This window comes from Tauraco erythrolophus, chromosome 28 (assembly GCF_009769465.1).
Source record: "Tauraco erythrolophus isolate bTauEry1 chromosome 28, bTauEry1.pri, whole genome shotgun sequence".
Taxonomy (NCBI): Eukaryota; Metazoa; Chordata; class Aves; order Musophagiformes; family Musophagidae; genus Tauraco; species Tauraco erythrolophus.
Genome location: NC_141492.1, coordinates 324,463 through 348,103, shown reverse-complemented (window position 1 = coordinate 348,103; position 23,641 = coordinate 324,463). Strand labels below are relative to the sequence as shown.

Genomic DNA, 23,641 nt, shown 5'->3' with positions numbered 1-23,641 from the left:
CCAGAAGTTACACCTTAGGCTGGTGCACAGCAAACAATTTCCCGAATCACACCTCAGTACTGAGGGAGCTTCCTCACTGCTGTACTTGAAACCCCATCGCCAGGGGGTCATGTAACAGACCTCTTCTCAATTTGGAGGGCAGCAAACATAAACCACCCTCAAATACTGGTACTGAAGCCGTGATTTAAAGTAGCTGTGCCATAAAGTGCTCAGACTTGAGAACCACATGTGCTGCAGAGAAGGCACCCAATCTCCGCACACGGGTAGAGCTTGTCAGGGCGATCCTGGGGACAATCCTGGGGAGCACTGCTGTTGCAGACACAGCTCATAATGAAACCCCCGTGCTGCACGCAAAATAAGTTACCTACAAGAGAAACCACTGAAAGAAAACCGTGCTCCTGTGACAAATTCTCAAAATTCCTGAGTGAGAATCCATAAGGCAAGCTACTCACAGAATTCCAACACTTGGTACACAGCGGATACTCACTAGGACTCGCTCACTCATGTTCTGTCCAAAAACAAACTTGTTGCTAGATGCATCTGCACTGTTTGTAGAGTTCTCTACACTGAAAAAAAAAAAGAACAAAAAACCCAAAACCCACACCCCAAAACGGGTTTTTATAAGTCAGGAAAACATGTTTATCTTCTACTGATAAAATTCCTCAAAAAGTGAGCAATTGTCACTGGCTTTAAAAAATTAAGTACTGGTTGACACAAACATAAGCGACAATTGATCCAACTCAGTACCACGAGCGCACGTACTGCTTTCACCGAATGAGAATTCTCTTAGAATGATGGCACGTGATTTTGCCACTGTAAGCATTTTCCTTTGAGATATCCAATTACATATTAAGCAATGCTGCATGGTAAGTGAGGGCTCACTGTTTAATCATATAATACACTTTTTTAAAATGGTATTCTACATGCACAAACTTGAACGCTACACATTTTTAGGTCAATTTTCTCAGAAAGGGAAAAGAACTGAAACAAAACCACCAGCAGTATCAAAACTGAAGCAAAGATAGTGGGGATAAGCAACACCTTTTATCAGACTAGCTGCAATGCTGCAGCTTCCCAAGGAGTTCCACAATCAAATCTCAGCCTTCACAGCTTCCTTGCAGAAGCAGCATCCTCCTCCCATATGGCATTTTTATTAAGAGATTTTAAATGCCATTTCGGAAGGACAATAGTTTTACTATTTTACAGATTCAAAAACTTAACCAGTCATTGTTCATTTGCCTTCCCTTCAGGCATATCTCTCTCAGATGTCAACGGGCTTTCCAAGTGAACAAGCGGAACGCAGACCATTGGGAATCGCGCCTATGGGTGTTACACTAAGCTTGGACAATGGGGGCACGACACGTCCCCACACGATCCAAGCGAAAACAAACACACCTTTAAATCGTTCATGTAGAGTTGCTACTTCTGAATAAGGAGGTTCAAAGTACAGAGGAAATCCTCAGAGGAAGAAAGTTTTGCCTAGCAAGGCAATCAAATGCCACAGCTCTGAGGTTCCAAATGCCAACTGGGAGCTCAATACAATCCACCACTATCTGCCATGTGACCTACTACATTTACAATTTTTAAAGGACTGGCAGTGTGTTACACAAAGAGATGAGTTTTCCTTTTACAAGTTGACTGCCATGATGTCTTGTCTCAGCTAAAAGCCAAAGCCAACTCCATTTAGAGACACTTAGATTTTACTTTTTTTTAAAGGCAAACCAAAACCAAGGTTTCTGGCAATTGACCTACTGTGAATAATTCCTCCCCAAGTGAAGACTCAACTGAAATATGGCAGTAGATGTCATACAAGTGGAAAGATATAAACAAATATTGCAGTGTCTGAAGCTGACATATTAGAAGTTATTGTCTGCCAAGTGTGATTTAAAAAAAAAAAAATGAGTGTGTCTCTGGAAAGGCATTGATCTGGCATCCACACAGTCACTCTGGTGCTCTCCCCCTCTCCAGTGCATCATCTGAAACGCTCGATGTCAAAAGGGATTAAGACTGCAAAACTGCCCAGTGTCTACTTCATAGTGAACAACTGGGTCTTAAAAATGCAGAACAGAAGGGCAAGGCAAGCACACATCGGTGCTTTTTCTACAATTATTTCATGGCCTCAAACAACCTGCAGTTCAGGTTCTTCAAGAAGCAGAGATGTCCCTCTATTCCATTGCTCTCAGTGTGATTTCCCCACCTCATGCTTTTCCAGTTATTACTTGAAATCACAGCTCTGAATAGCAAGAAATTCTCTTCTGTCTTCTACCCTTTTTGTAACACCACTTGATTTGTTTCACCACTACCAAGCTAGTATTTTCAGAGCCACACCAAGATCTTAAGTGAAGGCTGCCAGTTCAGAGCCATAACTGTACACACAGGATTGGCACGGTTTTCTCCTGGCTGCCTCACTTTACAGATACCTACATCAAATTTCTGCTGATGCTACTGCCTAATCAGAAATTCTCCCACAGTTAGGCTGCTTCTTATTCATATGGGCCCTCTATATTGCTCTGAAAAGCTCATTATCATGAAAAAATAACTTTTTAAAAAAAAACTATTCTTCCCTTTATCCATATCATATGAAACATATTGAACAATACAAATACAGCACAGATCTCTACAGGATTCTACTGGTAGCTCCAATTTATTCCATCATTGCTTCTTTCTAATCATTCATGAGAAGAACTTCTCTCATCTTATGCTTGTTAGTTTTCTGAAGAGTTTTTGGTGAGGACCTGGTCAAGTAAATGTTGTCAAATGCATCTCCTTGCCCAGATGATTGAGGATTCCCCCAGATCTAAAGTTTGCCACCTCATTCTTCAGAAGCCTGGGTTCCCACTGACCCAGTATAAGCCCTGCATCCAATAAAAAGTGGAATCACAAATAATTTTGAACACAAAATAAGGAAAACCGTCCTAGATGTTTCCCTGCAACCTCACCTGGAACTGATGTACTGTAGAAAATAATTTGTTGCAGAGGGTATGTCTGATGCAGGAAGGCCAGCATTCTGTGCATCGGCAGCTTCATCACTTTCATCTCCTAGCTACAAAAAGAACAAGTATATAATGACAGTTTTAACTACTGACCATAACATTTCCAGCTCATTCCTTCCCAAGACAATGTTCCATCCACAAGCACTTTCTACAACAAAACAATATCAGCTTAGGTCCCAGCACGACACTTTTGTTGGTTATGCCAGGAAACCCGTGCAAACCTGTCTTCATCAGGAGGTACTTACAACCTAACTCAATTACTTCATGCACGGGTTTGAACCAGGCTGCCCTATTTTTGTTTTCTCATCTTTTCTGTGAAGTCTTGGTTGCATGGAAGCATCTTAGGAACACATTTCAACTTAATTCTGACCCAAAAGGTAAGAGAAAAACATTACACTGCACTGAGCTTTAGATTACCTATGATTGCAGTAGATGCGCTTATTTTTGAAAAAGCATCTTACATTACTAAACAGCATCAATTTTTAAGTGTCTGGAAGACTAGTTTTACTAAACAGCCAACCAAACTGTGTTCACAGCTTCTAATTTTGTATATACACATGGAGGTTTTAACCCTGTTATACAGCGGCTTCAAAGTACTTCTTAAACAATGCGTAATGCTCATCCACCAAGCGATCTGTTCCACTGCTTGTCCCCAAATACGACAACTCCTAGTCAAGATTATCAGTATGCGTTTACCTTAACTCTATCTCTTAAGTTTTGCCCAAATACAAATGCTTGTTGTGCATTTAGTTCTGCCTTCTCACAGCTGTCATCATCTGAAGTATCGTGGGACTCTTTCTTCTGACATTCTCCTGCCTAAAGAAAAGAAATCAAAAACTTCAGCCTACACAATCGAGTTTCTTTAAACATAACATAAACCACATGTTATGATATGTGAGTCACAGCCATTTACAATGAAAAGCCATTAACATCTCCAGAGCTACAAGGCAAATTTTGCATTTAAAAAAAAATCCTCTGTTGTTGTGTAGAGCATCTTTTTCAAAGAATGACAGAACAGTTCAGGTTCGAGGGGATGTCTAACAATCATTTGGTCCAAACCGTGCTCAAAGCAGCATCAACTTCAAAATTATGCTGGCTACTGGAGACCTCATACAGTCAAGTCTCAAAAAAAACCCAAAAAGGATGGCAGTTTTACAGTTTGGTAGCCTGGTTGGAGGTTCGACTGCACTAAACACAATAGTGTTGTCCTGACACCCAACTAGAATCTCCCTTCCCCACACCAGTAGCCTCATTTGTTTGGTAGGTACTTCCAAGTCTCCCTCTGTCTTGCTACAGCCCACCACTAGATAGTTGAGGAGAACAATTCAACTCCCTCTCTCTCCTAGTCCAAGCAGAAAATAACTCGGTTTCTTCACACTCTCATCAGACATCATGTGCTCCAGCCACTAGTCACCTCGGTGGTTTGCAAATGTCCTTCACGTACCGGCAAGCCTCAAACTATATGTGATACTCCTGATGCCACCAACCAGTGGCAAGTACAGGGGAACAACTGTGTTTCTGAACCTAATGGCTGCAGTCTTAGTAAAGCAGCCCAGTACGTTATCTTAGTCACTAACAGGATGCACTGCTCATTCATCTTCAAATTGTTCATCACTGCTGCACAGGACATCAAGGTTCCTGAACGTTTTGTCCTGCTAAGGACCTTCTATCCTGCACCTCTGCAGCCTCCTTTCTATTAGCATCTCTGTAACTTGTCACTGCAGCTGCCAGGGCAGTATTTTCCCCCATTCTTCTCATACTACAGTTCTCATCCCATTATACTCAGGGCCTTGCACCTGCAAACCCTTACAGTGGTGTTGGGAAGCAATTGCAGCCAGCACAGGAATTGCTTCCTCTCTTCACTTCTAATTTCCTACCATGTAGCTTCTGATTTACCTTGGAAGACCCAAAAATATGCATGCACAAAGCCTAGCAGCTAACCAGCACACAGCAGCTGCTCCTCACCAAAGTATGCTCCAATCAGCATTAACAGAATCATAAGCAGAAAAAAAAAACCCAAGAAAGTAGAAAGTATGAGCATATACTGAAAACTATAGCTTCTATAAGAAGAGTACCACCTGCTTCACTGGAGAGGATGCCCAGGGGAAAGATGCCAGTCTGGGGAACCCCTGTCACTTGTCTTCCTGGCTGGCCCATGGGAAGTTTTCCCTTTTCTTCCCCTTTTTGCTCTCCCATCCTCCAAAATAAAATAACTGTTATCCTTAGAAGTAATACTACCAGCTACAGACCCTGCTAATAAATTCTGTACATGAGAACTTGTCTCAACATCCTTCATGCAACACCAGGTTCTCCAAGCACTTGTCTGCACAGCTGCTTTCCAGCCAGTCGCTCCCCAGTCCTGGTGACACATGGGTTCTCTCATCCCAGGTACAGGACTTTGCATTTCATAGAATCATAGAATGGTTAGGGCTGGAAGGGACCTTCAAAGGTCATCTAGTCCAACCCCCCTGCAAGGAACAGGGATATCTCCAACTAGATCAGGTTGACTGTCCGTTGGTTTCTCCTGGCTCATTTTGCAGCCTGTTGAGATCTCTCTGAACAGCCCTGCCTTCCAACACACTGACCATTTTCCCCTTCCCTCAGTTTACCAGCATCCCCAAACTTAACAAGATTTGCTCCACCTTGCCAGGTTGTTCATGTAAATATGATCTAGCACTGACCTCAATATCAGCCCTAAAGGAATGCCTCTAGTAATGGACCACCATCAGGCTTTGAACCACTGGCTGCTACCCTGGAAGCTCACTGGTTCAGCCAATTTTCCACCCACTTTAAATTTCACCCAGCCAGTATATCTGTCTCCAGTTTGGCTACAATGACGATGATACTGGAGACCACCCACATCAGACACCTTGCTAAATTCAAAACCAACAAGTATTGCTCTCTGCACAGCCAATCATCTCAGAGGGGAGAAAAAAAAAAATCAGTCAGGTTGGTCACCGTGTTTTATCCATGCTGGCTGTTCTCAATCACTTTGAGGTGCTTCATATCCTAGGACTCCTTCACCAAAAAGGGAGAGAAAGAGGCTGAGCAGTTTCTACTTTCCTGGATCCTCTTTCTTGCCCTTCTTGAAAACGCGTGCCATGTTCTCTTCTTCCCCAGTAACACGGACCCCCTACAGTACCACAACATTTTGATGATAGGCAGTGGTCTCACAGTAACACCAGTCAGCTCCCTCAGCATCCATGGATGCATCTTGTCAGGTCCCACGGACTTGTATACGTCAAACTGTTTTAGACAGCCTTTAAGTGATTTTACTGTAGTAAGTCACTCCTTCAAACCTCCCCTAGGAAAAGGGACCCTGTAGACCTGACAGCAGATCTCTCCAGTAAATACCAAGACGAAGACATTGACTGTCTCAGATTTTTCCATGTCCTTCATCACTAGGTTTCCTCCAACATTTGGCAGCAGGCCTACATTTTCCCTTCATCTTGCCTCTGCTGCTAATGTACCAGTAGAAGCCCTTCTTGCAGCTCTTTCATCCCCGGTCACTTCCAACTCCAGCTAAGATTTGGCTTTCCCTGTTTTCTCCCCACAGATCCAGGCAATCCTTTTGTATACCTCTTGGGTACCTTGACTTCCTTCCCTACTTATGCACACTTCCCTTTCTGGATTTAAGGAGCTCCTAGTTCATCCACACTGGCTTCCTGCCATACTTGCACCATTTCCAGCACATTGGGATAAACTCCTCATTCTCTGAGGCAGTTGTCCATAAAGATAACAAGCTCTCCTGAGCTGGAGCCCTTCTGTCCTTCAAGATCCTACCAACAAGCTCGATGAACAAGCTGAAGTCTTCTGTCCTGAAGTTTGGGTCTGTATTCTGCTATTTATATTCCCCACTTCCCATCTCATAGCTGCTGCAATCAGAGCTGCTCTCGACCTCTGTATTTCTAACTAGTTCTTTGCTGAGAATACCAGGTCCAGCTGAGTCCCTCCCTGGTCAACTTATTCAGCACCTGCATAAAAAAACACCTCACAAACAAACAAACAAAAAAACTGTCCTCAATTTACTTCTAAAATCTCCAGGAGTATTTCTACAAAGACATGTTGCCATTTTGTCAGGTGTCAAAGTACTTAAAAGTTCCCCTTTAGAACCAAGGTCTGCAATTGTGATGCTTCTGGTTCTCCAAGAGCTTTAGCTACTTTCTCCTCTTGATGGGTCCAACTCTAGTGAAGGTCTGCCTTAATTTCCCCCTTGTCGCCTTCCCTTCTGATCTTAACCTCTAAAGCTTTGACCAACTCTGCACCTTTCCCAAAACAAAGCCTCTGCACTCAAGCAGCTTGAGCACAGCAGAACCCATGCTTCTTGTCTTTCCTGCTTTACTTCCTAAAAAGCACGTGTGAATCCAATTCAGTACCCCAGTTGTCCAAGTGATCCTCCTGTATATGATCCCATCGAGGTTATGCTACTGCCACTGCACATGGATCCAACTCCTGCTGTTCGTTTCCCATGCAGGGTGTTGCTGCCTACAGGTGCTTCAGATGGGCTGACAGCCACGGCACTTTCTGCACACATCGCACAGGGGAAAGCAGCAGTGGGAAAACAACCAGACTGGGTCCAAAGGAGTTATGCAAATCTGATTTTATGCTTAAGGGACATAACCTTTGCCTAAGCTAGTTGTATCATCTGCCTTCAGATTCTAATTCAGGCATTTCAAAGACATCCTTTTTCTGCTGGTAGTCACAAATGGGCCAGTGTTGCATGCTGGGAGTAGTCCTCCACCACTGAATGGTGCAGGCAGGGTAAAGGAGCGTTCTCTTGAATGAAAGGAAAAATCATTAGCCTATCTCCTTAACTGGTCCTCCTTTTTCTGGATAAAGTCCTTCTTCATGCCAACAAGGCCAAGGGCTGCATGGTAGGCTTGAACAGCTGCGTACCAAGCTTCCCTGCACATTTGATGACTTTCAGCCACCAAACTCTCCCACCAGGCAAGGGAGGTTCACTAGAAGGCTGCAGTTTGTACCCATCTAAGGACTATGTTGCTTAGAGCTCCTGCAGTTTCCTGAGGGTTTTCAAGACAGAGACACAAGCCCTAGCTCAAACAGGTAGAGGCTGCCACAGAGATGCTCAGAGTAGGACAACAACCAGATAGAGAACATTCCCACTCTGCTACCTTCTGTAAGCACAAGACAGAGACCTCAAAGAAAAATCTCTTCTGCCAGTGAAGCAAGACCATGACTTACATCTGCTCTAATGAGGGCACACCAGGCTCATACGTAACTGCAAAACATGATGTACTTGCCCTCGCCAGGAAACTCCCTCTCTATGGTACAAATCTATGCCACAGGTCTGCACTTACTATTACTAATATGAAACTTTTAATTCCAGAAGTAACCATTCACTCTCATCAGGCAATCTAATATTCGGCAGAGATTCCAGCATTTAACACAACTACGGTATGAATTCCAATTACTTGTAGCTGTGCTAGAAAGCTCCAGGCAGATGGTCCATCCTGGCTACAAATGCCAAGACAATGAAGAATATCCATCCCACCACACTCCTTGGTATAAAGCTTCATAACTGAACATTTGCAATTTTACTATTTAATATTTAGTTTTCAGCGATCCTTAGCGTCTAGATTTAGGAGTTTCCTTCTATCAGAAAACTTCCTCCCAGGCCAGTATTTCTGGACTTTGATTAAAAAAAGTCAAGAGAACTTCTGGATGTTAAAAACGTATAGAGGGTCTCCCTAATGACACACATAGAGGCAACAAGCACGTTCCACGCAGACTTCATACTGATCCATGCAATGAATTTACTTATTGCTACTTAATTATGGCAGTAGTCTTTCACTAAACCTTAAAAAGCCATGCACACTTGAAGTCTTTCTTATTAGATATTCAGATTTCAAAGTTGAGACTTGAATTTCAAGTGAACAGTTGCATACTCTTGCACTGTTAACTATACTACTTCTGTGCTCAACGTGGTATCAAAAAGCAACCGACTGCCTAATGAAGCTACCAAAAAAACCCACCCCAAACCCACCCATCCTCAAAATCCCCAAACATCCTCCTCACACTCTCAGTAAACATATCTTAAGATGCCAACAGTGAGCTCCATGCCTGCAGGAAGGAAAGGACACACTTTGCACAGAGCAGAGAAGGAACTAATTCATTACTTTCCTTTCAAGATACTGAATAAACAACTTTTAATGCACTTAGATGCCTTTTCCTCTAGCTGAAGCTTTCCAGCTCATTACCTGCACTTTCCCTCTACCATTTCCTGTAGGAAACTTATTTGCTGCCTCTGGGTTTTTACCCACTATCAGCTCCTGTCTCTGAGCTTCTTTAACTCATTGGCTTCAGCTGCCTTTATGCTTTCCATCCTCACATTTCCCAAAACCGTTCACATTCAATTGCTAGCAATCAAGACACCACCAGTAAAGTCATCATCCATGGACAGAGGATCGCTTTTTGCTAGGCAGCCTGAGAAGGAAGGCTGAACACGGGCAAGCTACTCAGTTTGCCCAGCTCAAAAACAAAGCCTTTTCAGACAAGAACGGGAATTCAAAAAATGCTTCCTAATCCCTGGCCTGGCAGGAACAGCAGTCAGACCTGGTGACAGCCACTAGAGACAACAGCTTTTTTTCCTGCTTATAGAAGACAATTCCCTACTCTGCTGACCCACTCCCTTCACACAGACTAACAGATGAATCTGCAGGAGGAAAATTTATTTCTTCAGGCAACCTGATCACATGAAAAAGCAGTATTCAGACTATCAGCCCACTGAACCATGACACTCTCACTGCAGAAACTCAACGTCTATGGTAGGAATGGCATCGTACAAGCAGCAGTAAGATTTTCAGCAAGACTAGAAATAAAGCCAGAAGGACTAAAGGGAACCAGTGAGATTAAGAGCAGTACCGAGCAATTTTTTTATATTTTGTGAAGGAAAATAGGTATGAAAAACCATGCTAAACTGTGGATTCAGTAAATCTTTGTTACAGTTCTTGAGTTAGTAAAGACAAATATAGCATTCTATTAGGACAATATAAAATCTACTACCATACCTAAAGCATACTACCACAATATGGTTAGACAAGGGGGCTACAACTGATGAAACTGCACTCGCATTACTCAACAAATAGGCTCTGTTCAGAGAATACTATTTGAAAGTCTGTCACCTTGAGTGTCCTCCATTCCTCCTCCAACTCACCTTGTCTTCAGAGTCAGAACTTTTCAGTGTTGCATTACTTAGTGATTCTGATGCGGCTGCAGAATCTGGCGGGATATTTACACCGTTGGTTCCACTGCTGAGAACTGCAATAAGGAATGAAAAAAAGACAAATTCTCTAGATATTTAGATTTATCCTAGAAGTACTAAGTTTTCCATAGCAAATTGCATTGCTACAGAGTTCCCATAGTATTTTGCAAGAGATGAGAACCATGATTCAGTAATTCTTAGCAGAATCAAAATTCTAAATGCAGAAGACCAAGTCAGCAAAAAGTCACTTAATCCATACAAATGCTACAGGGACTTCAGCACATACAGCTTCAAGCAACCACCCTGCTCCAGTTTAACACTGTTCACAGCCAGCAGGGCTCCTCTCCAGACTGATTGAGCTACTTACATAGTGAGCTCCCACTGAGAATTTGTACCCCAGTATTAAGTCCTCTGTAGATTCCAATCTGTGCCAACAGGCACGCCAAGAAATCAAGCTAGGAACGTTAAGTTCTATGCCCGATTCAGCATTAAGTGAAGTTACTTCTGTTTCAGTTCAACTGAGCTTTCAAACAACAAAAGGCAGGGGACTGGGGAAACACGAGTTTAGGAGACATGGACACCTTGAACAGTTTGTTTTGCTTTAACTTCCAGTTTTCAGTCATGCCTATTTCTATAAGCTATATCAAATTCCTTTACAATAAGCATAATATACACAACCAAACTAAGAATTAAAAGTGCATCTCAAAGTCATAACTCCAAAATGGTCCCCAGGTATAGAGGCATCTTCTAGTGATTCAGGCATTTTAAAATCACTGTGCAGCTAGCTGAAGTCTACCACTCCTGTTCCATTGATCAACGATAGCTTATTACACCATGGTCAATACTGTCACTTGAGATTGCAAATCCACACTCTTAAAAGTCTCTTTATTCCGAAAACCAAGCAAGGACTACACCACAGCTGGAGGCCTGGCAACCTCAGTCATCCTACACAAAAACTGAAGGTTCAACTGTGTTATCGTTTGTGTAACACATGTATACTTAACATTTAAGATGTTTCATTTCTGAAAACCTAAAAAAACAAAGGTGGATGCTGGTAAAAATCAAGTTGCTACACTAAACAGATTTTGTACTTTTGTTCTGCCTCTGTGGTATCTAGAAAGCAAAATCATTATTTACCCATCTGTGAGAAAGCTTTTGGCTGTGGCGCCTGTAATACTGCTGGACGTAGCACACTTCGCTGCTGCTCCTTCGGCTTCTGGCTAGGGAGACCTGCAAGTACAACTTTTTTCAAGAGCTATAAAGCTTTAAAGTTGAAACTGAATCCAATCTTCTCTGGAACTGCTTCCAACAGAACACACAACGGAAAACCAGACATTTAAAAAGCTTCCACCCTCTTCTTTCCCATCCCTCCCTCAGCCTCAAAATAGAATTAGTCCCAAAGAGAGAAGACAACTTCCTAGCCTTAAAAGACACTTGGAAATATATGATCTACCTTATCCAGGAAAGCACAGTAGCTCTAGCCTAGTCCCAGACTGAGTGCCCATTAAGAGCTGGAACTTGTTCAGTGCACCCCTTTCGTTCCAGTTTGCTACCAAAGGAATTGAGTCCATGAAGCCCAGGACTGCCCTAAGAACTGAATCAAAGCATGCTAAGCAGAGACAACCGGGAGATGCATTTCACAAATGCATGACTGATCCAAGCCAAAATCTGGGTATGTCTGTACACATTACACAGTGTACGTGGACATAACCACTCTGGAGAATACGAGATATTTTCTGCATAAACACAGGTACCGCTACCTTCCAGTTACAACAGCAGTTTGGGGAATCTCCTAAATAAAATACCTGATCTGGTTTCTTTGTACTGCTGCGAGAAACATGAAACTCACCTGCACTAGGTGCCTGACCATGGATGAGTATTGGTGGCTTCAGCCGGAATCCACTGCTCTTTTCCTCTAGAGGTAAAATAAAACGACAAGGACATAGCTGTAACACATACATTCATTCAGTCAAAATTCCTCATGCTTTACCCATTTTAACAATCCACCAGTTCTATAAACATCTAAAGTCACAAGGAGATTTCCAAAGAACAAATTCCCTTCTTCAAAAGAAGTCTGAATTTTCAGTGATAATCACAGCAAGTATACATCACAGACAGAAAGGTAAGTTGTTGCAAGAAAAAAATTCAAAATTGTTTTTCAGGAGAAACATGAAACAGATCATTTTCATAAGAGAAATGGAGTTCCCTCTGTGAAGGACTCAGAGGTACTTAACAGGGGTTTAAGTGAGAACGAAGCTAAAGAAAGGACAACCTCAATTGTGACTGAACATGACAGCTGCTAACAAGCACCCAACTGCTAATTATCATAAATTAAACTTAATTGCTTAATATTAGTTTCTTGTAATTCCATTAGCTTTTACCTTACACTTGTATAGTATGAAGGTAAAAAATTCCTTTGCTTGTACTGACTTCAGTTAAGGCTTTTATCTAAAATAAAAAAATCTCTCAAAAAAACCCATAAATCTACAGCTATTACAAAACAAATTCCTAAGAACTTACGCCGTGTAATTATGAAATGTTTCCTTTCAGGGGCACAATGGCTGTGCTCAGAACAAGACAGCCTCAGCACCTTACATGTCACTGTACTTCATTATTCTCATGCCATTTAAGCGTAAGATAACAACGTGCTACACAGCGATACCAACACCATCACACTGCAGAACAGCCAGGATCAACAAAACAAGCAGTACTGTCAACACAGGGTTCACAGGTCATGGGTGAACGTTATCATGACCACAGATGGTGGTTCATTTGATTTCTGATATCAAAAAAACAGTATCCAAAGTAGATAAAAGAAAATTTCCCTTAAGCTTTATCTTGAGGTTAACAGGTGGGCACAGTCATACTGCAGTCTTCCACCACCACTCCCAAACCATTTAAGAAATTTCATATTGTTAGTTTAATTACCTCCAGCAAGCATGAAATCAAGCAATGAAGTGAGCAAGAGAACAGCTGTAAGAGCAGAACCATCACGACGTCCATTCTCCCAGACAGGGTCTAACTTCTCAAGTATCAGAGTACTCTGGAGCACGACAGACTGACAGCAGTTTGCTGAGAAAAAGTTGAAAAATGAGGACGCTCACCTGGTTCTGAGTCAGAGTTGCCTGTAGAGGGTTCACAGAAGCTTGATGGCATAAAGACGTTGTTCTTTGTTACTGCAGTCAAGGAAAAATAAAAATAAAGAGAAGTTGTGTATATTGTTCTTAATTATCAACTCTGTTCCCACACATATCAAGGCTGCAAATTGAAAATTATTTTTCTAGTCATTGTTTTTTTTCTTTCTTCTAAACTAAAACAGTATTACAGTCACAGAAGTAAAACGGTAATTGTCCATAAAATCTCCTTAGTTACTCCTGAAACAGAGAAAGAGCAAATTTCATTTATTCTGGAGGGAAGATAAACACAAGACTCCTGGTCTGAATTGCACCTGAACTAGGAATTAAAAGTGATGTTAGAATGTATAATATCATTACAAAACACATAAAACGTTTCAGAACACCTGTGCAGAGGTGGAAGCTAACACCTGGGCTCCTCGAAAGGCTGCAGAGCAATAGCACAGTTTGCATAAGAGCTTGGCAACCTGTCTGAACTGTCCTGCGAGGGCAAAAACGCTGCAGAAACGGAGGAGTGTATGTCAGAGTATTTGCAGATGTCACACTGAAGAAGCATAATAGTCCACAAAAGAGCAAAAAATATGTTGGGAAGAACAGCATTTCTTCTCCATTCTTTGCTGGGACCTAGACAAGCGACTAACAAGGAGTTTGGTTGAGGCTTGGTTCAGCAGTTGAATTACTTCTGGTGTTGTACAAAGAATTCAGTTTATGGAATATGATGATCAGAGCAGGAGGCAGATGCATCAAGACTCACCAGACAAGGATAGTAAGTTGGGGTTTTTGTCTCCAATGAAGTATGACAATATTTATCAGCTCTTTCAGCTTTTATGAGGCTGTGGAAGCTTAAGTATTTTGAAAAAAAAAGGAAACTCATCTCTAAACATCATGATACTAAAAGACACAGCACTTGCCTTCTGTATTTCAGTTTAGATTTTTAATTTTTTTTGTACTTGCTTCTTTCCTTTAATTCTATCTTCTCTCTTTTTATTATGGTCTGCCTTAAACTTAAACATGATGCAGGTTTCATGTAAGCAAAATTCCCCTATACTTGAGAGAAACATAACCCCACAAAAAACGTAAGAGGTTTGGAAAGTGCTTTTCTGTAAGCCAAGGCCATCGAATACTGCCAGCAAGATTCAAAGAAGCCTTTTTGGAAGTTGCAGTTCCAATCAAAGTTGTCACTGCTTGACAACAACTCACATCAGAAGGAACAAGGGAGTCAAATGGGGAATAAACGACCACATCCAGTCAAAACGCATCAGCCAAGCAGATGTTTGAGAAAGCATGCTGGACTCCTGAAACATCTAGTATTTAACCACAAAAGAGCCAAATAAATTGTTTTCCTCTACTTCTTTATAAATGTTAGCATTAAGCAAAATATGACATTTTAGAGATTCTAATCTCAAAAGATAAAAGGCACTACAGACTACAGTTAGTGATTACAGGAAACCTAGGAATATAAGGTCCAATAAATAAATAAGAAAGCTCCTATCAGGCTATAAAATTCTGTTATCCTAACAGAATATCTACAAAAAGCCCTATTCATTATTTTTGTGCAGACAGTGTTCTACTACGAGTCATGGGCAAGCAGACAGCAGCACGTGGTCCCCTGACCCGTACTCAGCCTGCACCCTGAAACCCACTGAGCTGCACACCAGAAAATCTGGATCTTCAGGAGAAGGGATTCTTGCCGGGACTAGCACTGGCGGCACGAAATGAGAATACTGCTCCCATAAAGCATCAGCAACTACGTTCTAAATTCTGCAGTCCCTCATTTCTTTAAAATTAAAAGCAAGATAGCTAGGCTTTCACCTTTTAGTCACACTTCCCAAATGTGCTGGATGTTAGAGGAATATTTTTTACTGTTCTCTTTTACTGTTGTTCTCATCTCCTTCATTTCAACTAAGAAGATGGAAAGCACTGACCTAACTAAAATAATTCTCGACCAAAGTTAAAAACTTTCTATTGCCCGTGAAGAAAGAAGACACACATTTTGGAGACTGTTCCTGTGGGTGAACACAAATATCAAACATGACCTTTCCCATGTATGTGAGTTGCAAGAATTTACCCCGACCTTCCCAGCGATTCTGCTGCCTTGCCTGTATAAACTGGCAGTGATCATTCTCTTGCATTTGCCAGGTGAGAATGTCACTGAAATGCACTGAATCCCCTCCACTTTAGAAGGACTGGGAGAAAAGGAAAGGACTAAAACAGCTTAAGCATGACCTGAGACATGGAAGATTTGCCTGGCAGCAGAGTAACTAAGAAAACGGGAGCGTTTATATAAATTTGCTAAGAAGCAGCCCAATTGCAACAAATGAAAACAATTTCTGGCAAATTCTTCAATTTAACAGCATGAGATGAAAAGCTGAAACTATAAATATATATAAACTTACAGACAAAAAATATTAAAAAAAAAATATCTGTCAACTTCTCTGGGCTTCACTGCATTTGCTAATGTAGACCACAGAAAAAGCCAGAGCACATGGCTGCTGTGGTCTCAAGTCAAAGCACCGCAGACAGCAATCAGACTGCTGACATGGCCGGGGGAAAAAAAAAGCATAAGAAGGAAACCCACCTCATGTACAATATTGTAACAGCATTTACCTGACTGAGAAGGAGGGAACTGAGTTAAGGACGAAGTTCTCTCACGCTTTACAGGTGGACAGTAGCTCCCATCCTCTCGATCAGATTCTGTAGAAAAAAGCAATTAGAGAAAACGCACAGAATCCTGGAGAGACATACACTTGTGTTTTCCAATTTGCAATCAAATCCCTTACCATCTCCATCTTCTGGACTTGATCCATCTGCTGATCTCTGAAATCAGATGACAGCGATAAAACAAAAATCACCTACTGAATATTTCAATCTCTTTAGATACATCCAAATGTTTTTATCATCAGTTTGGAGATTGTTTTTCTTTACTGTCAATGATACACACTTAAGGTAAAGCATTATTTTTATGACTTACATGTAGGCATAGTGAGTTTCACCCAGAAACTATTAAATAAGATTAATTCAAAACACTACATTTACAAATAAGATAACTGAAAATTCATACCCAAGCACTAACATCCTTAGAGACTATACAACAATTATTATTTACATTTTCTACATACTGAAAATGACAATTTACAAATTTGGCTTGATTTTAAAACTATCATAGAAGTTCCAAGCTCTTCATAAACACATCCATTATTCAGGAGTTCATTGCAAAGCACTTTTCATAATTAATGTAACTGACATCAGTTTCTGCAACCGAAGGGCAGCGTTAGAGCAATGTCTTCCAAAGCACGCTCTGTAAACCAGTACGACCAGATTTTGATAGGCACTAGCACTGGATAGTCTTCTGGCATCTTTCACAGTACCAGGAACAAGCCATGAAGCATCACAGGCTACCAACTATAACAATATTCAAAAAGTCTCTGAACAAAGGTTTCACATCTTTTCTGACCATTTCTAGGTCTCTCTCCTCCTACTTACTCTGCCAGTTCCTCAGCTGATGTAGTTTCCCTTGTTCCTACAAAACATAATCCCATGATGGATTCCTTTCACTATGGCAGGTGGCCAGGGCAGCATTAGCACCTTCATCTCATTACAAAACCTCTTGACATACTGGACCTTCTCCCTAGTGAAACACTGCTCCTTCATCCCACTCCAGCCCCAGGACACAGATGGACACCTCTCCTTCGCAAAGTCTCACTTCAGAGCTTGGCTGACTTGGGGAGCAACAGCAGCTCCTGAACAGAGCTGGTCCTTCCCCACTGCCATTAGTCATACTTTGGCATGGAGAACAGGTAGGGATCAGCACACAACGGACTGGTTAAGGCTGCACAGGACTATCATCTGAAAGACATACCTTGGACATAAGAGTACAAAGGACAGAGCACAAAACGTCCTATTTAGGTCTGCACGTAGTTAGAATCTAGATACTGCTGTGTGATAGTTCGATGTGGAGGAGGGGGTTCTGGTGGCAGAAGAGGGGATTTGCTCCCTGTGCCATCAGATCGGACTCCCATCCCCTCGGGGTTGAGCCAATCGGCGCCTCTGCGAATGGCCCTATTTACGTCGGGACAAAGGAACCGGAAAGGTGCCTGTGCCCAGGAGCGAGGGGGGCCGGCCCTCGCTCCGGGCGGTGCCCGCACCTGGCCGGTGCCACGTGCTCAAGATGTTGGCGACGGAGCCGCTTGGGGAACTCGGGGAGCACCCCGTTCCCGGGGTGCCCGCTGGGCTGAGTTCACCCGGAGAGGACTGAGATCTGAGAGAAACGGCCACACAGACACCAGGTCAGTGAGGATGGAGCGGGAGGAGGTGTGCCGGAGCCGAGTTTCCCCTGCAGCCGGAGGCGAGACGGCAGCGGCCCCCCTGCAGCCAGGGATAGACTCGGTGGGGCAGAGACCCACTCACAGCCTGTGGAGACACCCACGTTGGGGAAGGGATGTCTGAGTCTGGGAGAGGTCGTGGAGCATGGGACGCACGACAAGGTAGTGAGGCATCTAGAGTCCATGGGACGATCCACGCCGGAGTGAGTGGCCACAACTCCCTAAGAATCCAAGACTGTGGTGAAGCCCGCACTGGAGATATCCCGTGGGGAAGGATTGTGTCCTGTGGGCAGGACTCACGCTGGAGAAGTTTGTGGATTTTTTTTTTTTTCCCTCGTGAGTAGGGGATCCATTGGAGCAAGGGAAAATGGTGTAAGGACTCCTCCTCCTTTAAGAAAGGAGCGGCAGTAACAACATGGGATGAACTGACCTGCACCCCCCCGTTCCCTGTCCCCCTGCACCGCTGGGGGAGGTAGAGCCAGGAACGAAAGGAAAGGGGGGTGGGGAGGTGTTTTTTTTAAGATCTGGCCTTGTTTTCTCTATATCCTCTCAAGTAACTGGTTTTGTTTCCCTTTATCCCTTTTAAGTAGTTGTTAAAAAATTGTTTTAAGAAAACTGAGTCTGTTCTGCCCAGGACCATGGTTGGTGGGTGCTCCCTCTGTTCTTGTCTCGACCCTCAGTCCTTTTATTATAAAAGCACAACATACTGTACTATCAGCACTTCATTCCATGCTACTAAAACTCCATTTACACTGCATTTTGCCTATGCAATTGAGTTTAAGGGGTTTTCTGCTTTGTTTTGCATTAATAGAAAAATAGAGCTACCTCGCTAGCATCCTAGTCAAGTACTTCTGAACCCTTTAGCACAGGGAATGAAAAGCTATTGGCAGTTCTGGAACACAACTGCCCCACATTCACACATACTATCAGCCTAACTGCATTAATACAGTATTTGATGATCCATGCTCTTCCTACATAACTGGTCAAGTAGTCCACACTACTGGAAGGTGACCTTGTTAGGCACTTCCCTTGCCAACACATACCCGTTTCCCAAAAGGTAAGGCTAAAGTGGAAAACCATGTCATCTGTTTCAGCAATCAGCATCTGAAGTCAGAAAAAACTCTATTTTGCACAGAAAACGTTGTCACATGTACCAGCATTTTGTCTCAATTTTTAGCAAAAATCTTAAAAGCGAAAATAAACCATTTGATACAAAGTTTGCATATATGGAACTGCAGATCTCTGTGCAAAAATCCTTAAAAATCAATATATGATTTCCCCCTGAACTTCAAAAGCTTCTTAAACTGTTTTAATATGTACTATATTCTCAATGTTTGAGTAACACAGACAAAAAATAATCAAACCTGTATGGCACAAGCTTCAAATTCTTGCATCACTGTCATTTCATTAACTGATGCAAGCACGACTAGAAACACCTTCACAACATTTAGTGGGCAGGGAACATCAACATCCAAAACCAGCTCTGTAACCTACTGAGAGGAAAGCACAGCCACATATCTACTCTGTGAATTATTTCCATGCTTCCTAGTCCAAGAGTTTTAGGAGATTAAACCTATGCAACAGTCCACATGACAAGTGTTACAGCAATTATCGACGTTGCCAACTCTAGTCAAAGTAGATGCTGCACAAAATTAAAAAAGGACTTCTGCATCCAAAGAAGTGTGGCCAGCAGGTCGAGGGAGGGGATTCTGCTCCTCTGCTCTCGAGACCCCTCCCTGCAGTGCTGCATTCAGCTCTGGGGTCCCCAACACAAGAAGGACATGGAGCTGTTGGAGCGGGGCCAGAGGAGGCCACGAAGATGATGCGAGGGCTGGAGCACCTCTGCTCTGGAGACAGGCTGGGAGAGTTGGGGCTGTTCAGCCTGGAGAAGAGAAGGCTCCGGGGAGACCTTCCAGCAGCCTTCCAGTACCTGAAGGGGCTACAAGAAAGCTGGAGAGGGGCTTTGGACACAGGTGTGTAGTGACAGGACACAGGGCGATGGGTTTAAACTGAAAGAGGGGAGATTTCAATGAGATCTAACGAAGAAATGTTTTACAATGAGGGTGGTGAGGCACCGGAACATGTTGCCCAGAGAAGCTGTGGCTGCCCCATCCCTGGCAGTGTTCAAGGCCAGGTTGGATGGGGCTTTGAGCAACCTGGTGTAGTGGAAGGTGTCCCTGCCCATGGCAGGGGGGCTGGAACTAGATGATCTTTGAGGTCCCTTCCAACCCAAACCATTCTATGATTCTATGACTTCCTTTTCTCTCAAATGTATTTTTTCCAACACAGGCATCTAAATAATTCGGTATGCTGCTTCCCATCCTCCCTCATTCACACACTACTCACACTGTCACCTCACACCTTGCAAGTAACTCCAACCAGAAAAATGCAACAACTGGTTTATATCTTTCACAGATTCAGGAATTTAAAGGCCAGGCAAGAAAAAAGTCATAATCCCTCAGGTTGATCCTTGTTGTGGTTTGGGCCAGTCGGCCGCTCAGCTGCTCCCCTCAGTGGGGTGGGGAGGAGAGAAATGGAACCAAAGGCTGAGGGTGAGACAGGAACAGGGGGGAGCACCCAGCGACTGTGGCCCTGGGCAGAACGGACTCAGCTTGGGGACAAATCAATTTAATTTATTAACAGTTACGGGAGAGGGCAACAAGAAACAAAGTCAGATCTTAAAAACAACACCTCCCCTCGCTTCCTTCCTTCCCAGCTCTCCCTCCTCCCCACCGGCACAGGGACGGGCAATGGGGGCTGCAGGGCAGTTCCTCACACGCTGCTTCTGGTGCTCCCTTCTCAAAGGAGGAGGACTTCTGATGCTCTTTCCCTGCTCCAGTGGATCCCTTCCTCATAGGACAGTCCACTGACTTCTCCACTGTGAGCCCTTCCCGCAGGATGCACTCCTGACCCATCGGATCGCTCCAGCACAGCTGTTACCGCAGTCATGGTGCTGAGGGAGCTGCCACCCGCTCTGCCATGGGGTCTTCCACAGACTTCAGATGCGTCTCTCCTCTCCTTCCCATTCTCTACGCCCCCCCTCAGGTTGAGCCATCTCCGCTCCAGCGCGGGCTCTCCCCCCGCTGCAGTGGGTCTGTGCCCCACAGTCTGCCATGGCTGCAGGGGCCGCTGCCCCTCACTGCAGGCTCAGGGCGATTCCTGCTCCAGCACCTCCTCCCGCCCCACCGCACTGCCTGCAGTCCATGGGCCATTTCTCTCCCAGTCTCTCAGCCCAGTGCACCCCAGCATGGGGTGCTCCCGTGCTCTCCCCCTGCGGCCATCTCCAGCGGTGCCACCGGTCTGGTGCAGGCAGAATCGCCTGGAGGTGGGCAGGGGGCAGTCCCTGCATCCCCCCTCTCCTCACTGTGGGTTCGCAACCACCTTTTGGGCTCCTTTGTCCCACCTTAAACAGGGCATTGGCAGAGGCGCTGCTGGCTCGGCCCGGCCGGAGGGGATGGGGGTCCAGCCAGGCAGAGACCGCTCCGACCGCTTCTGGAGCCCGGGAAGGGACAGGGGGTGAAGGTGAAGCCCCTCTGCTGCTGCCGAAACCCCTTCACATAAACCCCGCACAATCTCCAACCACAGGCAGGCCAAAGAATTTTTTTTCTCTCTACCTCAGCACTGAAACTCCTGCCTGACCATTAAGACATCCAGGAGTGATGCTCTGTTTTCAAATGAATGAGAACATGCACGAGTTACTCCACCGCAGAGTTACCACCACTACTGGGAACTGCTTTTTGATTTTTTTATACTCAGTATCCAGCAAAAGACACACATCACTCTGTTGCCTTGCTTTTATTAAAAAAATTGCTGTCAATATTCACTCCCCATTACTTAGGCATTCACTTATCAGGTCTCCTCAATCTTGGATAAATCTCTAGTTTTTCCACTATAATAATGCTTTCACAAATGACCGATTCACTCTTAAAGATCTTGAAAAACACTCCTAAATCCTTCATCATTAGAAGAAATGCTTTCGAGAAAATAAAGCTGTATGCACATGATCTAATGAAGCCTGATTTCCCACAGATCCTACCTAGACGACAAACAATGTGGAATAGAATCATGGAATGGTTTGGGTTGGAAGGGACCTTCAAGATCATCTAGTTCCAGCCCCCCTGCCATGGGCAGGGACACCTTCCACTACACCAGGTTGCCCAAAGCCTCATCCAGCCTGGCCTGGAACACTGCCAGGGATGGGGCAGCCACAACTTCTCTGGGCAACCTGGTCCAGTGCCTCATCACCCTCACTGTAAAAAATTTCTTCCTTATATCTCATCAAAATCTCCCCTCTTTCAGTTTAAATTCATTGCCCCTTGTCCTATCACTACACACCCTGGTCAAACAAATAACTTGCAGAGAAGTCAAATGCTTGAGGCAGTGAGATGTTTTCTCTCCTCTAGTCTGCCTCTACCCACAGACCATAGAGGAATCCAGAACCAGCATCTCCACACCTCTCAGCACCTTTGGACAAACCTGACCAATTTAAAGGTAGATGGCACGGGCAGTTGGGGGTACACAGATATACTGGATTAGCATAAACTTCATTTTCTTATGAAGCCATACTATGAAGTAAGCTACCACTGCAGCCAGAAGTTGGTTACTAGTGTTGCTCATTTGGGAGATGCTGGGGAGACTAAACAAAACCAGGGGGAATATATGCATGAAAAACAGTTTACTTGACAGACTCGAAAAAACATCAGATCACAATTAGTGATAAACTTCAGTCCAGCATTTCCATTTAAGGACTCTCAATCTGTACTTTACAGTAATAGGGGTTTTACACAAGTACACCACACAACAGAAATGAAAGCCAGGACCACCTCATCCTCTAAGGAACCATTAGTGTGACTCAACTTCTCTCCATTCAGTTGTTTGAAATTAGAAGCTGAAAAGATACTTAAACTCATAACATCAAACTCCAACCTACATTTACTCCTCACTGAGGAACAGAAGCCACTTTTCACTAATTCCCCCCTCCCTCCTTTTAGAAATTCAGCTACAAAAAAGTTACACCCATTTCTAAATAGAGGTTCCTACAATTCTGACATTTCTAATCAACCAAATTACCTTTTTAAAGACTAACAACTGCTTTTTAAAAGTGCAAATTAAAGTAATTAACCATCCCAGACTGAAGTACAAACACTGCTTCTTTACACCTATTACTTCCTCAACCAGTTGTTACAGCAAAGTAATAGAGAAGAACTTACACAAACTTCAACAAATTGGTCAGGTTTTGTTTACTTATAATGAGCAGCAACAGGAAAGGCAAAGGAGAATTCAGGTAAAGCAAAAAAAAAAAACATCAACGTAATTAATACATTTAAGATGCAAAAAGTTTTCTATAAAGAGACTTCAGAGCACTGCAGGGCGAGCCTGCAACCCAGACATCCTGCGCGTTTGTCAGCTTCACTGAACTGCTACGGCTGCTGCTTAAACGCTGTTCAGGAACCACCTGCCAGAGTCCTGCTGGCACAGCTGCACACTGCTGGCCTGGGACATCGGCAGCTCTGCAAGAGGCCCAATCTCTGGCCATACCATCCTCATGTCTTAGCAAGAGTATCTGCCTGTGCCTGCACAAACAATACCAAGTACACAAGAAATACACAGGGTCTCTTTTTCAGAGCTCAGTCTTAATTCATGTATCTTCCCAAGGTCCTGGGAACATTACACAAAACCTCCAGTGCTGGCAAACCCGTATGAGCACTCTGAACATGCATCAACCTTCTGTATATTTCAAGGCAAGAGACAGTTTTACTCTAAGAAACTGGGATAATTTGCAGAATGCTTGCCAGTGCATGTGAATGCCAGTTACATGCCTATGCTGAGCACTGCACCATCCCATAAATTGAAGTGAATGGAGTAAAGTGCAAGGACACACGGATATCTGTTGTGTACAGCCAATAATTCCTGCTGTTCTCCAACAGCATTTTTGGTTCTTAAATTTCTTTCAGACCCAGGTTAACTGAG

The 23,641-nt window shown here is 43.6% G+C and overlaps 1 protein-coding gene across 3 annotated transcripts in view; it reads right to left on the bottom strand.

Annotated features, from left to right (window-relative positions):
- RANBP3 (RAN binding protein 3) overlaps positions 1–23,641 on the bottom strand; it is a 55,734-nt gene that overhangs the window by 9,119 nt on the left and 22,974 nt on the right. For all 3 annotated transcript variants that reach the window (XM_086627960.1, XM_086627961.1, XM_086627962.1), the window contains 9 exons: positions 16,130–16,166; positions 15,957–16,043; positions 13,320–13,391; positions 12,065–12,130; positions 11,353–11,445; positions 10,168–10,271; positions 3,690–3,809; positions 2,940–3,043; positions 488–566 (listed from right to left, as the gene is read on the bottom strand). In XM_086627960.1, coding sequence (XP_086484086.1) covers positions 488–566; positions 2,940–3,043; positions 3,690–3,809; positions 10,168–10,271; positions 11,353–11,445; positions 12,065–12,130; positions 13,320–13,391; positions 15,957–16,043; positions 16,130–16,166 — 762 coding nt within the window. The remainder of the gene's footprint in view (positions 1–487; positions 567–2,939; positions 3,044–3,689; positions 3,810–10,167; positions 10,272–11,352; positions 11,446–12,064; positions 12,131–13,319; positions 13,392–15,956; positions 16,044–16,129; positions 16,167–23,641) is intronic.